Source organism: Daucus carota, chromosome 5 (assembly GCF_001625215.2).
Source record: "Daucus carota subsp. sativus chromosome 5, DH1 v3.0, whole genome shotgun sequence".
NCBI lineage: Eukaryota > Viridiplantae > Streptophyta > Magnoliopsida > Apiales > Apiaceae > Daucus > Daucus carota.
The window spans coordinates 41,454,329-41,471,707 of NC_030385.2; the positions used below are offsets into that span (position 1 = coordinate 41,454,329).

Consider the following 17,379-nt stretch of genomic DNA (forward strand, 5'->3'; position numbering starts at 1 on the left):
GCAATTCAGATCAGAAACACTAGATGCTTAGACATTTCTCAAATAGAGTTAAACACAACTTTATTTGTCAAATAACAAAGCAAATACTAATATAATTAAGTCTGTTTTGTCTCAAGATGTTACGGTGAATACACTGACCGCTGCAGCCAGCCAGTAACAGGGTTGGTAGCAATTTCTCATATTACACATTCCTTCTGTTCACTTGTAGAGTAGATTTGATTCGAAAATGAAGCTATTTAAACTTAAACTGACACTTCACAGTATAATAAAGATATTAGATATTAACAATTCTTTCAAAAAAAAACTATTAACAATACAATTACAGCATATAAATAATTAATATATATGTATATGTTATTATTAATAATAAAATATTATTAAATATTGAAAATTCGGTTAACCGTTCAGTTTTTCGGTTAACCGAAATTAAAAACCAAATAACCGAATTTCAAAATTTTCGCTACCAAAAACCGAACCGAATTATATATTTTGTTTAACCGAACCGAAAAAATTTCGATCATTCCATTCGGTTTTCGGTTAACCGAACCGAATGCTCACCCCTAGGTCTAAGGGCGTTCTATCCTTGGGGTTTTCCATTCAAATTCAACGGATGCTGGATTGGATAGGATTTTTTGAATAATTAAATTTTCTAAATAATGTAATAATGCTTAATATATATGATATAAGTTAATAATAATCTTTCTTGAGTAAATAATGTTATATATAAATGAAATTATAATGGAATAAATTTAATAAATAATCATATATGAAATATTATTGGGCTATTAAATCACTATATATATTGTTTAGACTTAAATCTCTGTGATAATAAAATTCAAAATCAAGTGATTCGTTTAACAAAATTAAATAATATAACAAATTGGTTTATATATTTTCTCTTATATTTAAAATATTACTTGATATTTATATTTATATATATACATACACGCGCGCGTATGTAGTTTCGAGTTTGGAGCGGATTTTTAATTTTGAATTGAGTTTCACTTCAGTGCACATAAAATTTCGATCCAAAACATCAGATTCGGTGATATACAATCAAGTCGGAATGGATAGGATATCCATTCCATGAGGTTGTTTTGTTGCCCCTTTCCCGTTTTATTTCGTCCTTTGTCCATGATTGGTAAATTAAAATTTTTTAAATGAGTAATTGAGGATACAGTAAACCGGTAGAGCAGGGGATTAGTATTTTTTTGTCGAAATTTTTTAATTTTCATATATAATAAAAATATTAGCTTCCATTATCAAAATATTAATGATACACACACACACATTTATATGTATGACTTTAAATATCTTATGTATTTTATTGGTTGAGTTGTTTGCTATTATCGTATAATTAATTTTAATAATTTAATTTCATGTTTACTTTTTATTATAAACAAGTGTTAATTTGAATTAGTTCTTAAAAAGATGTTAAATGAGAAAAATATTAAACAATTATGATTTATTAAAATAATCTTAATTAAAAATATAGAAATGATAATAAAATCATTTACTCGAGGATCCTCTTTCTCCTTTCAGTAATATCGAGAATTAAAGGATCCTTATTCGAACATTGTGATGGGTTCAGAAATTAATTTCAAATATGGGGATCAACAAAAAGAACATTTTCAGATTTTGAAATAACCTTTATTTATTCTATCAATTTTTTAAATATTACCTCCACTAGTTTCAGTCATCGACCTTTTCAAAAAATTACTATCGACTTGTGATGGTACTACTCCGTATATCATCCGTTGTCGAAACTATCATTCTGACCATCAAAATCTTAAGTCAATGCTAGTTAACATGTATTTATCCCATATTTTTCATTAAAAAATACAACTAAAATCAATATTTTCCCTTTGAGTTCTTGAGGATTTAAGAACTTTTCGATCATGTTGTCGGTATCCATTTTAACAAATCAAAATTTGAAACAAACTCTATCTATTTCGGTCATCAATTTCACAACAGGGTTCGACTTTTTGATTTGTGTGTTCTTTGGATTTTGGGGGCATATGTGTTTTTGATGGATTTGTACTTGTTTGTTTTATATAATTCGCCCATGTGCTTCAATTCGTATGATATAATTGTGTACTTTGTATTGAGTTTGAAACAAATTTTGAAATCGATTGTATTTATTGATGTTTGGTTCCCTTTTTATATGTGAGTTTGTCAGAATCGAGGTTTGGGTGATGGTTTGTTGTTTGTCATTGTTGTTTGTCATTTGACTATGATTATTAATTCGATTCACAGAGTGATGACTGATGTTGGGAATTTGGGTATAAACAAAATAAAAATCAAACTAAAAGGAGTGATTTGAGCTATGGTCATTGGTCAGGACCTGACCAAAATCTGAAGCTTATCGGTCAAATTCTGATTTCCAAATATACGATGGCCACTTAACTTTTAATTAACATAATGCTGTTTTTAACGAGTATATAAATACCTAATAGTACCTCCAGCAAGTCAAAAACACGAAGAAATATCACAAGAATATCATTAATAATTTCCCCAAATTGATCTTTTGTTTTTTTATCTTCAATTTTAACTATGAAGTTTGTAAAATACTCCCTCCGTCTCAATTTATAGGTCCAGTTTGGAAAAAAAATTTGTCCCAAAATATTTGTCCCTCTCTTCTTTCAATACAAATTTATCTACATATTAATTGTGATTTTTTTTAAACTCAACATTATTCTCATTTCTCAATGCACTAAATCCCTATATTTATTGTGATTTTTTTGAAATTCAACAATAATCTCACTTATCAATGCACTAATTAATGATACATGAGATAAGATTCCATCTAACCAACTTTTTTCTTAATATGTGTGTTTATTCCAAAATGGACCTATAAATTGAGACGGAGGGAGTAATATTTTGTAAAAGATGTGTGAAGACTGAAGAACGTCCCTCGCAAAAATAACTCGACCGGATATTTAACGTATAATAACTTGTGAAACTCAAACTACTTAACCACACAGATACATGCGTGATGCGCGTGTCATATGATTGATGAAACCCTGGCTGGTTTTCAGGGAACAAACACAAACAAAATAGCAGCAGCAGCCATTAGTCCATTACACTTACTACCACAACAACAAGAACCCTTGTGTTAATATGGCCAAATCATCGCTCAACACTGCCAGAGAAAGAGAAGGGGCTTCAAATATAGCTGAAGATTCTCGTCCTGTAAAACGCTGTAAAATTGTATGTTTTCTATGTTTCCCCTGTTTTATTATTATTATTTTTCAGGGTTTTTGTATTTTTTTTTTGAAATTTTTATAGTCTGATCATAATTCATTACAGTGATGCAAAGCAAAGATGGCCCATTTCCTCTTTTTTCCATGTTTGTGATTTTTTTTTTGTTTTTTCCTTATTGGTGTTATGTACAGGAGAATTCAAGGGGTGAATCAAAGTATTGTCATCAGTGTAAAAGGAGTGATAAAGGGCGTGTTGTGAAATGTGGCTTGTGTGAGAAGAAGAAATACTGCGTACCTTGCATTTCGAAATTGTATGTGTACTTTTTTTTCCCCCCCTTTCTTTTTCCATTTAAAAGCACGCCCTTTTGATGATGATTCGTGTTTGTAAGTTGTAACTCATCTTGATGTGCTAAAAAAGGGTTGCATTATTTGCATTTTTCGGTATTAGGGTGTATGCAATGTCCATGCTATCATTCAGGGCTTGTTTGTGTAATCGACTTTTAAGTCCAAATTAACTTTTTTTAGCCCGTTTGTCTTACAACTGAATTCATAGTAAGTAGGAAGCATGAACTTAATTTGGTGTTATATAAAGCTATATTAGCAGTGAGACTTGGTACGAGTGTTGGACTCAAGTGTCGTGCCCTAGTGAAAAAACTATAGGATTTTTGGATGTGCGATTAGAATTGGTAGGGACTCGGCTAGTAGTCTTTTATCAGTATACTGCACTGAATTATACATGTTAAATATGTTTCATTATGAACTAGTTTTGTGCAAGGTGGATTGTCCGAGAAGGATCCACCTCAATCTCACAGTGACTCATACCCATGTCATGCCTAATAGACACCTGGCACAAGTACGAAGACAAAAAACAAGTGCGTCTGGGTAACAAAATTCCACGTATGTAATTGATTTGATAAAAAAATAATGCTACCTTCGAGAGCAAATAAACATTTTTCTTGTTGTTTTTTTGATATATAATTTATGAGCCATACTGTATATATTAATCCACTATAAATATCTATGAAGTAACTAGGTATGGATTATTAAAATAAAAAATAATTTGTAAGTACAAATTACCAAGTAAGCGAAATAGGGTGTTAGAAATTCTATCAAATTTACAATTTTGGTGGGCCTCTTTGCGTTGCGGGTTGCATTTAATTTTAGTTCATAAGTTAAAATTTTGTGTGGGTTTAAATTCGAATGTTGAATATATATTTTAAATGAGATTTGTCATGTATGTTTCAATTTGATTCTGAAATGTGTTTTATTATATTAATGGAACACCTAATGATTTCCTTTTTTCTGTTCTGTTCACAAATTTGATGACATACAACAGCTACCCAAAGATGAAAGAGGAAGATTTTGTTAAGGGGTGCCCTTTTTGTCGAGACATCTGCAATTGCAAAAGTTGTTTGTGCCTAAAATTGCCAATTAAAGTTCGTTTCTTTGACTTCAAACTTTCTTGTCAATTATAATTTATGTATTTATGGGGTTTCCTGGTTAACCCTAGATAAATGAATCCAATCGCGACTGTAGACTTCAATGCATTTATGGTAATTAAAAATACACTATCTCTATAGTGTTGGGACTGATAAGAAAAATTAATTTATCAAGGTTGTTCATCTATCAGATATTTATTTATTGAGGATTCAACCGTATAACCTTTATATTTACTTTTGGATGTTTGTTTCAGAATGCAACAAGTCTTACTAAAGAAGATAAATTCTGCCACTTGAAATATCTCTTGAAACGGCTTCTCCCTTTTGTTAGCAAATTCAATGAACAACAAAATTCAGAGAGGGAGATGGAGGCTAAGATTCAAGGTACTAATAACTGGCTGAAAAAATTAGCTGTGCTAATTAATCTAGTCAAACATTTGTATCATTATTGTGGGCTTTCTGAATACTTGGTGTGAGAGAATTTTCTTGAGTTCCCAGTGTATGTACATGGCTGATTCTTCTTATTCTTGTTGTACATCATTTAGTGAAAATCTGGTCAAGTAATTAGGTTGAAAGGACTATGTCATTGCTCTTGTTTGAGATTAAAGTAAATTAAATACTTAAATAATCTCTACTCATTTCAGTGTCTTTGGTGATTAATGGGTATTTTAATAATATATATATGTGTGTTTGGTGGTTAATGAGTATATTTAATAATAGGGTTTTTTGGGGTGTGTGCCCATGGGCACACACTAACAACTACTTACTATGATACACGATCGAGCTTGAGCTCTTTCTTTAGTAGATGTCTCTTTGACTCCTCTGATGAACAATGGGAATAAGATTAAAAGCTGTCTTTATTTTTTTCTAGTAAATAGTTTAAATATATTTGTTAAAGGAATTGATGTTATATTACTTATATCTTTTATATGTGGGGTCAAAAACTAAGTATGTAAGCTAATTATAATACGCTTGTTTATAATACTTATAATACGCCTGCTTCTTAGATTAAGTCCAATGAAGGCGCTAAAAGTGGTGCTATATCTATAATATAGCACCCAAGTAAAAAACCTCACTCCAATGGGGTGCTAAACATGGATGTAAAATAGCAAAATACTACAATTGGTGCTAAATATTAAACCAAGTATAGATGTTGCTATAATTGCCACGGAAGCATTCAAGTGGGATGATCAACATTTAAAGTAATGCTGACAACTAAAATAGTGTATATAAAGATTGGGTGAGTGATATATAGTTGTATTTAGATAATTTGGTGCTATTTTAAAACTACCATTGGAGTATAAGTTCTATTATAACACAAAAACCACTTTTTGATTTTATAATATAGCGATAGCTATATGTATTTTTAGCACCATCATTGGACTTGCTCTTAGGGGAATATGGCCATGTTCGGTATTGCCGCCGTTGCTAACAACAACTTATTGTGCAAAAAACTGTTTGGTAAATTTAAAAGCAGTTTTATGAACATCATTTTTGGCTCAAAACTATCTTTCGGGTCCCCCAAGTTTTTTCAGCTTTAGCGCTACTACATGTTTCACTATCAAGTTTTAACTAAAACATTGTATTTTATATTATACCTCAAAACATGCAAATATAAAAAATGTTACCATACAATTATCTCATTGCTGTTATCCGATATTTGCAACAACTCTTTTTTTACGAGCAGTTTATACTCAACATTTCCAAAGAGCCTAAGTTAGTTGAGAAAAGGCCCCGGATATCATAAATTGGGGTTATGTTACAAGGATAAAACGCAACACGATGTAGCGTCTTGAGGGATATGTTATATGGGCTTGGGCTTCAAACGTTAGATAAAGTAACGTTACATTATATGGCGTTAGATTTTTTAGCGTTTCTAGGTGTTTTCCTTATGGGTTTGGGCTTAAAAAAAGGGTAAACGTTACATCGTGTAGCGTTTTCAAAAAAAAGTTATAAACGTCACACGATATAACGTTGTAAAGTGATATTTGAGGCCATATTTTCCGGATATGATATTTGAGGCATTATTGCTTAAAATTGTGATAAAGAGGGCTAACACCCCGTGGGTTGTTTTATTTGGTATTCTGTTATCTGTATGTTATATGATCCCCATGTACCATATTAGACTTGATCATTGAGATGTTATCGAATATTTAATTAATTCTCCTTGTTCCTGGGTTGCGATACATAGTTTCTTGCCCATAATGCAGTACTTAAATGATTATGAAGGCCGCAACTTGTGGGTAGTACATGTTAATCTTCAGCTATTAAATTACCCAAGTTATTTCTATTCTTGTTTTACTTATTCCATCATTTTTTGAATGTCCTTTGGCCCGCAATTTGAGTATATTAATGTGGTCACTTTAACAATATATTTTGTCGCCTGTACCACCACCTTAAGGTTTTAGAAGAGCTCGTTAGTGCTATGTGTATGCTTCATACATTGAGTTTCACTAGCACCTTAAGGTTTTAGGAGAGGTGATTGGTGATAGCTTAATACTTGTAAATTTGTTTTATTGAAGGTTAATGAGTGTTAGAGGTTATAGTGCAAGCAGCCAATTGTCCAGTTGATGAGCTTTTGTTGCTCCATTTTGAAACTATTCCACTTTTTAGGATTGTTATATAGTGGTCCACTTGTGCGAGTGAGGGAGTATGCTAATAATATAGAATCCCTGTAGTGGCTTTTACTAACTGAGGTATCGGGAGAGCTAGCTGATATTTGAATAATAACTGATTTATATTTTGTTTAATAAATAAGGGTTTTTGAGAGGGTAAACATATTTAAGTGTTCAGAGTAATAATGGTTAAGAATATGAGATACTTGGTTATATCTCCGGTCATTTAAGATGACCCTCTTGAGTGTGATCACTTTTACCAATTGGTCCATTTTGTTGCTTCTGCCACCACCTTTAGGTTTTATAAGAGCTTGTTAAGGTTTAAGAACAGCTTGTAACTTGCCATGGTATTAGTTCAGGCTCAAACCTTTCGACCCTCGATATCTTGTAATGCTGTACACCTTTGTTTGTTTCCCCTTGCTGAGAGTGTGCCCCTTCGAGGGATTGTTTTTGTGCTCTCTACTGGGATTGTTCCTAAGAGTTGTTTTTTTTTTGGGGGGGGGGGGGGGGGGTGTTGTTGTTAGTGTATGCTTCATTTCGTCACTCTTAATAACAAACAAGGTTTTAAGAGAGATGATAGCTTAACACTTGCAAATTTATGTTATTTGTTTTCTCAAAGGGTTATCAGTGTCGGAGGTTAAAGTGCAAGCATCAAATTGTCCAGTTGATGAACGTCTGTATTGGTCAGTCTCCTTCCCTCACTCTCCCCTTCCCCCTCTGCCCCCAGTGAGCATTTCTGCATAATATAACAAATCACTCAATGATCTACGTCCTGTGCAGCAACTACTGCAGAACTTCTATTGCCGACTACCATCGGAGCTGTACACGTTGTCATTATGATCTTTGCATTACTTGTTGCCAGCAGTTGCGAGATTGTTGTTTGCATAAAAGACATATTAAAATCTTTCAATATGTAGATCCTGGGGAAGGCTATATACATGGTAAACAGTGTAAGAGTAATGGAACTTTGGGCACGACTGCCAAAACAAAGAACGGCGCTCGTGTGAAGTTAGAATCTGAATGGAAACCCAACAAAGATGGTAGTATATCTTGTCCACCAGAGAGAATGGGTGGCTGTGGTAAAGGAATTCTAAAATTGAACCAAGTCTTACCAAACAATTGGCTTTCAAACATATTAGTGAAAGCTGAAAAGTTATATGAACTATATAAGCTGAATGACATGCCAGAAACCCCTGCACATTGGTGCTCCTGTTATAATTTGGCTTCTAATAACATTGCCAAAAGAAAATTACGAAAAGCTGCTTCTCGTGACCACTCGAACGACAACTACTTGTATTCTCCAAGTGCTATAGACATTGAAGCGGAAGATTTGAAGTGTTTTCAGGCCCATTGGTCAAGAGGTGAACCTGTGATTGTTAGCAATGTGCTTCAAAGTACGTATGGTTTAAGCTGGGAACCAATAGTGATGTCACGAGCAATCCGTGAGACAAACTCGCAGACTGATATAGCTGTTGTTAATTGTTTGAATTGGTGCGAGGTAAGCTTAGTTCTGGCTTTCATTGTATATACACTTTTCCCTGTCTATTTTAGGAATTCTTTACCTCATTAATGTATGATATATTACTAAAGCACTGTTCTGGATGGTGTATATCCTAAAATTTATTTAGCAAAAAAGGGACACCTAGTGACCTTTAGTTCCAGATGGTCAGTTTTTGTATTCTGTCTTTATCGTCAATCAACAACTTTTAAATAGCCTCTTTGGAATCTTCTACCTTATCCCGAAGGCTCCACTTGTAACATTAATGAATTACACATTAAGAGGTAATTGTATTAGATCACATTCATCTTGTTCTCTTTATTGTTATAAATTTTGGAAATCAGGTTATTGCTATTAGCTGGAACAAGCATTATCCATTTATGTTTATCTTACATCTCATATGGAAATTCACACACGGTCTACAACTCTATAAGTCTAGTAACTTATCAATTGCTATATATCGTGCAGGTGAAACTAAGCGTAAACAAGTTCTTTACAGGCTATACAGAGGGCATATTTGACAAGGCTGACTGGCCCCAAATGCTGAAGTTGAATGATTGGCCCCCATCTGGTGTATTTGAGGATCATCTCCCACGTCATAACGTTGAATTTATAAGTTCTTTACCATTCAAGGAGTACACGAATCCACAGAGCGGCTTCTTAAATCTTGCTGTCAAGTTACCCAATGATCATTTGTTGCCAGATACGGGGTCGAAGCTGTATATTGGCTATGGCTTTCCCCAGGAACTGGGACGTGGAGACTCTGTAAAGAAAATCCACTGTCACGAGTCAGATGCAGTATGCTTTACTTCAGAATCAATAATTCACAATTCTGTTTGTTTATTGAATACCACATAAATCTGTTCTTATTTCTTTTTCTTCTTTTGGGATAATATGGTCTGTCGGCAAACCATTTTGGTATATTTTCTTGTATCATTGACTCACAGGTAAGTGAGGTTAATAGCAAAAATGTTATGTCTGAGCTGGGGCTTTTTGTGAACTGTTCATTATTTTGCAGTCATTGCTGTTATATATATTATAAGAAGTGATCATAAACTTTCTATTATTACGGGTTGTCACAGGTGTATGTGCTCACACATGCTAAAGAGATGACGTTTACTCCTTCACAGCTCGCTGAGATAAAACAGTTAAAAGAAAAGCACTATCTTCAGGATCTGAGAGAATTATACATGAACGGGCAAATTACAGATGGAATAGAGCAGCAGAAGGAACTTAGTGATATAGATGAATTAGAAAAGACAGATGGGGGTGCCCTTTGGGACATTTATCGCAGAGAGGACGCCTCTAAGTTGAAAGAATATCTCTCGAAACATTTAAAAGAGTTCAGACATATATATTGCCTGCCAGTAAAACAGGTAGTGTACAATATCTATAACTTTTCTCAAGATGGCTTGTAATCTCTTATAGGTGACTTTGTTTTCAACCTTGTTGCTTTATGTTCTCATTTGTATCTCGCTCTGACATGAAGTGTCTGTAAATATCCAGTCCCTGTCCTGTCCTGTTCTGTCCTGTCATCGTATTTTGAGTTTTTCATCGAGTATAAAAAGATAGTCATCCTTGTAGAAAATATAGAACCGTTGTGGCTGAATCGTATTCTCTACTGCTTTTTGGCCCTTTGTCTAATATCATGTCTGATATTAGCTTGTATGTTTTATCCCTTTAAACGAACATTGGACGATGTGCGAAATCATTTATTATATTTTGTCCCAGTCATTCATCTTTGTTTTTCCATGGCTGTTATATTTTTTCAGTATTATATGTGGAACAAAGTCATAGGGGACACAGAATTATAGACTATGCATAATTTATGTAAAGTTAAAAGTTAGGACATAATTATAGCCTTTTGTATAACTACAGACTATACAAGATATCAATACAAGAAAACTTGGTCCAGCTGCATAGAACATGCATAATTCTACATGTCTATTGGCATACCTTTACACATGTAAGAATATTCTTCTAGAACCTTCCATGATAATAAGACAATGTATGTGTGGATCCTTTGGGTATTAAGACAATGAAAAACGCATCTGTTTTTAGATAGTTGTATATTTATTCGAAATGTGTTATCCACTTTTAATTTTTTTGTGGGATTTACTGAAACAAACATTTAACTTGGTACTGTTCTTAGAAAAATCTGCACATCTATCGTATCACATTTTTGTAATATGATTCTGTTATTACTTGAAATGCATGACTACCTGTCAAATTGCTCTTGTTTGTTTTTGGGTATTGTATCTTTTAACTGTAATGTAATATTGTCCCTAATTAGCAAATAATTTAATCAGATATGGAGCTCATTCCTCTAGATACTACTTAGTTGACGTCAGGATATCAAGCGCTCTGATAACCCAAAGGAAACTTGGGCATTATCGTTTTTGCGGTGTATATAGTTTAAAATTTCTACTGATCTTAACATATAGACATATAAATAAATACTTTGAATTTCAGGTTTTTGACCCTATTCACGATAGATCATTTTACTTGAACACGGAGCATAAGAGGAGGCTTAAGAAAGAATATGGCAAGTTTTCATTTATTGAATATGCATAGGTGTATTAAGTTGATAATTACTATTGTATTATTTTCCTTTTAATGTTTTTATTATTTAGGAATTGAACCATGGACTGTGGTGCAAAATTTAGGAGATGCAATTTTTATACCTGCTGGATGTCCTTGTCAAGTCAGATATTTAAAAGTGAGTTTGCTCAGAAATCTCTATTTGTTATATTCAATCATTGTACTGTGTGTTATAAAAAAAAATTTATTAGTTGAAAACTTTAAAGTATAAATTATAAATTCAAAGCTATCCTCCCATGGTAGAGTCAATTGTTTTTTTGAGTTTCTGCTTATGGTTTCAGTATACTCATAATTCGTTTTACACGTGTTTGATCTATTTGCAATCCTCAGTCATGTATGCAGGTTTCAGCTGGCTTTGTGTCACCTGAAAATATAGATGCGTGCATCCGTTTATCTGAGGAAATCCGTGTCCTTCCTCTGAAGCACCGGGCGAAGGAAGACAGATTAGGGGTATCTGTCTTGTCTTCTTACTGGTTATTTTAACACTGCACCATTTTTATCATTCTACTACATAGGATGTTAAAATATTTCTATCCGTTGAGACTCTTAGTTTATTGTTTTGTCTTAAATTTTGCCTCCGTCTTGGAAAATTTTGCTTTATACAGGTAAAAAAATTGATCGTTCATGCAATGAGACAAGTCTTGGACGAGTTGGACGTGTTTACCAAGTATGATCGCTTGTATCTTGATTCTTCTACCTGTTCTTGTACTTTTTCCTTTCTTTTCCTCAACCCTGTTCTGGTAAACTCACTATTAAGAATTTTTTCTTTCAACTTTTAAGTTTATGTTGTGGCTAACAGTGCATTTCTGTGGTGCAATTTTTTGTTTTTTGTAAATGGATCGTGCTTGTTTATAATTCCTTCTTTAAACCTTTTCAAAGCACCATTATTGGGGTTAGCTGTAGTATGCTTATTGTTTACTGTCTAGTCAGTCGAGGTCAAGCTTTCTTTTCAATACCCAGTTTAGAATCCAAATAATTTCCTTGGGTGTAAATTTCTTTTAGCCTTGCCTGATAACGAATTTGTAAATTTATTGTATTGACTTTTCTTTGTTTAGTAATCAGCTCTCCGAGAACCGAACCTTTAGATGCCTTGAATAAAATATTATATTTAACACCTCCCCTGACTTATATTAGTGGACAATCATATGTAATATTCAATACTGCCCCTCACTCATACTAGGGACAAACCCATTTTAAGTAACCAGCTCTAGTAAAACCTTGAGGTGTTTGAAGGCAACCTTAATTGGATCATGTATTATATTTAGCATTCTTAAATTTTTGAATGTTACATAATAATTTAAAATAAAATCAGAAGTCACAAGGCACATTCAGCAAATGTCCCGATCTTCAAAATAGTCTTTTTGTGATTTGATCTAAATTTTGTGTTTTTAACAAAATACTTTTCCGTTGCTTGTTTGGAAGAGAAGCTCTTCTGCTTTTTTATTGGATTAACATTCCTTATTGTTTTATAAAATGGAATTTTTTTAATATATTATGTAAATAATGAATCCGATGTCTAGGCTCCTTAAATTTCATGAGTTACATATAATATTTTTGATAACACGGGCAGTTTGAATATTGCAGCTTTCAGTGTCCTACCAATCACCCTATGAAGACTGAGTGTGTGGATTTGAATTTTGATCCGTCAAAAGAAATTGGATACCTGGGATCAGTGCCAGACTTTGATCTTAAAAGTGACTTTCATCCTGCTAATTTGAAAATATATGCTAGGCGCCTATCAAAGAAAACACGGGTACTGGATCATAGTCCTAGATGTGATGCTACCATATTCAAGAGTGATTTTCAAAAGAAGGTTAATAAATTCAAGGTAATTTGGCTTAGCTGTCTTTTTTATGTGTGCGTGTTGTTAAGCTATAGCTAGGAAGTTGCTCCCCCTCCAGGTTGTTCATTTTTCCTTTCTTTTCAATGTAGGATATTTCTCAATCCATAACAAAAATATCGCAACCTCCGTCCTCTAACGGTTGTCCAGGCTTTTACAATCGAACACCCAGGTCAGTCCCTGCTGAGACAGTTGGGTTCTTCAAGCAGTTGGAGGAACTAATTCAAGAAAATAAGTTTGATGTATTTAAGACACTTCCTCCCCAAATTCAGCTGGATATACAGATTATCCAGAAGTATGAAAAAATGCTCAAGAAGTATTTGTCTGGACGCCTTCTGGACCTTGCTGATGATTTAAATTACCAAGAGTTTACTGAAGCCTTACATGGTTTGCTGGCTTGTAGGAGGATCCCTTCACGCTTGCAGCAGGGATTCTTAACCCTTCGTCGGGATTTGCCATATTTAATAAGTAGAGCCTATGAGCTTCACAAGGAAGTGAACCGGGGCATGGTTTTACCTCTTGCAAGGTCCAGCGAGAAAGAGGGGTTGAAGAGCATGTTGGGTAAATATAGTCGGATTGAAGATACTCTGGTGAATTTGGAGAAAGAGAAAGATGATAACTTGTTCAAGATAGACAAACTTCAGATGAGTAATGAAAACATAAGTGCGGAAGTCACAAAACTTAGCGCTGAAATGGTGAAGAACGTTGTTTTTGGTGGCTGTGGTATAATGTGCAATGACAATGTGAGGGAGCTGGAGCATATGAAAGAGCGTAACTCAGATGAGATGGTCAGACTTCAGGCCAAAAATGAAGCCATAGACGCGAAGATCGTCGAGCTTGTTGATGAAACTGAAGCGTTACAGAAGGATGCTGCTGCTCAGAACCATAAAGTGATGAACCTGGAGGCCTTGGGATCAATATACGAGGCAAATGTGGAGGAAGCTATGGATAGGTTGGTTATCATGGAGCTCAAATGGAAGCAACATGCTGAGTCCCTGCACTATTGAATTGCATTGTTTTATTGAATTTTAACCCTCTTCACTTGCTCTCTTTTTTAAGACCTCAAGAATCTTCATCAGCCTTAATTCCTATTTAAAACTCAATTCAGGGTGTTTAGTAGAATTCAGTACCATTACAAAATCTCATTGTTAATGTGAAGAGTATGATGAATTATAAAAGCTAGAAAGAGAGATCAACCAAAGCAGCAAACTGAAAGACTTGGGACATTATATAAGCCTTTCCTCACAGGAAACAAACATAATAAAATGAAAGCGGAATCAAACATTATAAGATGACATCTGATATTATAATCATCCAACATAAAATCCCTCGAGAGATCAACACATTAAGCCAATAAAAGCTTTCCCACCAGCTTCATATCTTATCAAGCTTTTCCGCCTTGACAACAGGATTAGCCTTGGCTATTGCATCACGTCCAGCAGTGCGGTAATCAAATGGGCACTCATGTTTGTCTGAGTAGCGATGTGATCCGCAGAAGAGGTTACCGCAGCGACATTTAAAGCCAGTTAATCCAACCCGTTTCTTGCAAGTGCTGCATCGACTAGGACCTTCTTTGGCCTTTGTTTCATCAGTTTCACCAGAGCCTGAAACAATAGGTGAAGGCAGAGATATGATCTTTGGCTCTGGAAGATCAACTTGCATACTCACAGTTCCTGCAGCAACAGGTTCTTTCTCACAGCCACTCGATGACCCATTTATAATATTTTCAATGGATGTTGCTGCAAGTGTAGCCTGCTCTCGTTTCATAACCATGTCCTTGTGGCACTTGGAGCACATATTCATAGTGGATGCACTTCCAAAAAAGCCACAGTTATTAATGCACAAGACGGGTCCTTCTGGAGGGGCTTGGCATCCTGTTTCATTGTTCTCCATTTCTCACTGCTGCAGCCAAGACACTTGAGAATTGCAATACCAAAACAAGAAATGAAAACTAAAGCAACTGAATCAAAAAGTAGAACTTACACATCCACATAATTCCATCGTTGATCATATTTAATACCCATTTAAATACATTTATGCGACATGAAGCATAATTATGATAGAAAAAACTTAACAGCAATACCACATTTCTTTTATAAACTACACATAGAATCAAGTAGAAAGCGGAGTAGAATTGAGCTAGGAGAAAATTCTGGTCAGTAACCTTGTGTGGCTAAGAGTATAATAGCAGGTTACCGCGGATAAACAAGGCTGGGCAGTATGTGGGTTCAATCAATCTGGTCAAGATTATAACATCATGAGCCATTTTAATAAATTTACTATATCATAACACCGTTCTAATCTGGAAAACTCATATTGCTACGACATCATTTGTCCAACTAATTAAGAGCTGGGGTACCACAATTTGTCACGCAGAATAAAATATGAATACTAACTAGGTAATGACTTTTAATGCTTTATTATCTTCTTGCTCCTAAAAAGACCACCTACCTCAATTCTGGCAAGTCCTCAAATATTTTCACAGTAAAGGAGAACTATCAAATAAAATTTGAAGTATTTTAATGATTCTGCAGTACTGAATCAGAGAGGCAGATGACTATATCCCAAACAAATTCTATGGCAAAAAATAAGAAGCTACTTTAAGGCTGAACAGGGAAGATTTGGATCATAAATCTGGGGAAGAAAAATTAAAAGCATATGGTGCGGTTAAATGAAACTAAATATCACGAAATTTGTGCTAACATGGAGAAAACATTTGATCCATAGTCTATCATGCCTCCCACTCCCACCTCAAGGTTCTCGAGCCAAGTTGCACAACCCGCTTAAGCTGCCTAATAAGTCATATCAACTGAAGAGGGGGACAAAATTAGGGATGCAAAGGGCCCGGTGGCCATGCACTAGCCTAGCATCTTAATCAGATATCCCTACACATGCCACCACCCGAGTCATCCAAGACACTTATATATAACGGCCTCGAAACAAACAAAAGCTTTGGTAACCAGTTCGGAGACCAAGAGTATAGTATGTTGTTTGCTCATAAAACACCCTACAATATGCATGCCTTCTAAATCATGTACAAGATTGCCATGCACAATATTCTACCCAAGTATTATAATTCTGTTAACATCTGACAAATCAGATGGTATAAACAAACTAGTAGCATAGAAAGACAATTTAAAACCCTTAAATATCAACACAGCAGATTAAAATACAAATTTCTGTTGCAAGCAAAAATCAACATATAGCAAACTAAACTAACCTAAGCTCATCAAATAATCTGCAACTAATCACACGAATTAGAACCTCCATATCCCATATCATCACATACCTCAATGATTCCACAATTTTTTTTATAAAATAAATTTAAATAAAAACACAAATTATCACCACCCCACATATCAAAAACACAAACCCATATAATCACACATACAATCACACGAAACCCCCAAAATTTTCGATCAAAATTAAAACGATAAACCCTAAAAAAATTAACAGATATTACAATAAAAAACACAACAGATCGACAAAATTGAAAGGCCCAACCTGTTAATCTTCCTCAAAATAGAAACTTTAAGCCGATCTCGCAACGATGAGCCCTAAATCAATCAAAAAACCAAGTCAAACATGAAAAAACAAGCGAAAAGAAACAAAAAACAAGGCATATACGTATATATTCATGAACGTAGAGGCTTTATGATAAAGATGATGTTGTATGAGACGGGTGGATGTAATTTGTTACCCTAGCGAACAAACGAGGGGATCGTCAGAGAGAGAGAGAATTGGAATAATAGAGCGAGCGAGAGAGAAAGAGAGAGAGGAGAGAGACTAGTACAACTTTTGGTTTTGAATTATTGACAGCTTTTTTATTTGCGTTTTAATTTAATTGTTCGAGTATAAATGTGGTGGTTGCGTGTGTTCCAATGTATGGTTTCTATCTAGACGTTTTCTCAGTCTCTTCCGCTTTACCGAAATAAAATATTTAGTCGAAAATATGATCATAAAAATTGAGAATTAAAATTAATCAATTAAACTATCGGTTCAGTATTTAATTAATATTTTTATGATAAATCGGAATATTTTCTGAGAATGGAATGTAATTGATAAATCAATGATTTTATTAAAGATTAATTAGAAATTATTCAAAAAAAATTAATAGACCAGATAATTTAAAAATATTGGTCAAAAAATATTGAAATTAATTAATATAGATATTCTTTACTAA

At 34.0% G+C, this 17,379-nt stretch overlaps 2 protein-coding genes across 4 annotated transcripts; one reads left to right on the forward strand and one right to left on the reverse strand.

The window, feature by feature from the left end:
• The first annotated feature begins 2,977 nt into the window (after window positions 1-2,977).
• LOC108223011 (lysine-specific demethylase JMJ26-like) lies at window positions 2,978-14,318 on the forward strand. The gene is made up of 14 exons (XM_017397040.2): window positions 2,978-3,210; window positions 3,396-3,514; window positions 4,540-4,639; window positions 4,897-5,026; window positions 7,877-7,940; window positions 8,038-8,755; window positions 9,224-9,553; window positions 9,838-10,131; window positions 11,228-11,300; window positions 11,389-11,474; window positions 11,687-11,806; window positions 11,962-12,023; window positions 12,941-13,184; window positions 13,289-14,318. Exons 1-14 carry the CDS (start codon window positions 3,121-3,123, stop codon window positions 14,201-14,203), a joined length of 3,345 nt encoding a protein of 1,114 aa, XP_017252529.1. The 5' UTR covers window positions 2,978-3,120; the 3' UTR covers window positions 14,204-14,318.
• A 70-nt stretch (window positions 14,319-14,388) lies between these two features.
• LOC108223012 (zinc finger A20 and AN1 domain-containing stress-associated protein 8-like) lies at window positions 14,389-17,037 on the reverse strand. 3 transcript variants are annotated; one of them, XM_017397043.2, is made up of 3 exons: window positions 16,897-17,037; window positions 16,701-16,753; window positions 14,389-15,095 (listed from the first exon to the last, which is right to left on the reverse strand). In XM_017397043.2, the coding sequence occupies exon 3, from the start codon at window positions 15,087-15,089 to the stop codon at window positions 14,571-14,573; it is 519 nt and encodes a 172-aa protein (XP_017252532.1). In that variant the 5' UTR covers window positions 15,090-15,095; window positions 16,701-16,753; window positions 16,897-17,037; the 3' UTR covers window positions 14,389-14,570. The 3 variants fall into 3 exon arrangements, with proteins under 3 accessions (XP_017252532.1, XP_017252531.1, XP_017252533.1); XM_017397042.2 differs by having other exon boundaries at window positions 14,389-15,098; XM_017397044.2 differs by having other exon boundaries at window positions 14,389-15,112.
• Window positions 17,038-17,379: the final 342 nt, after the last annotated feature.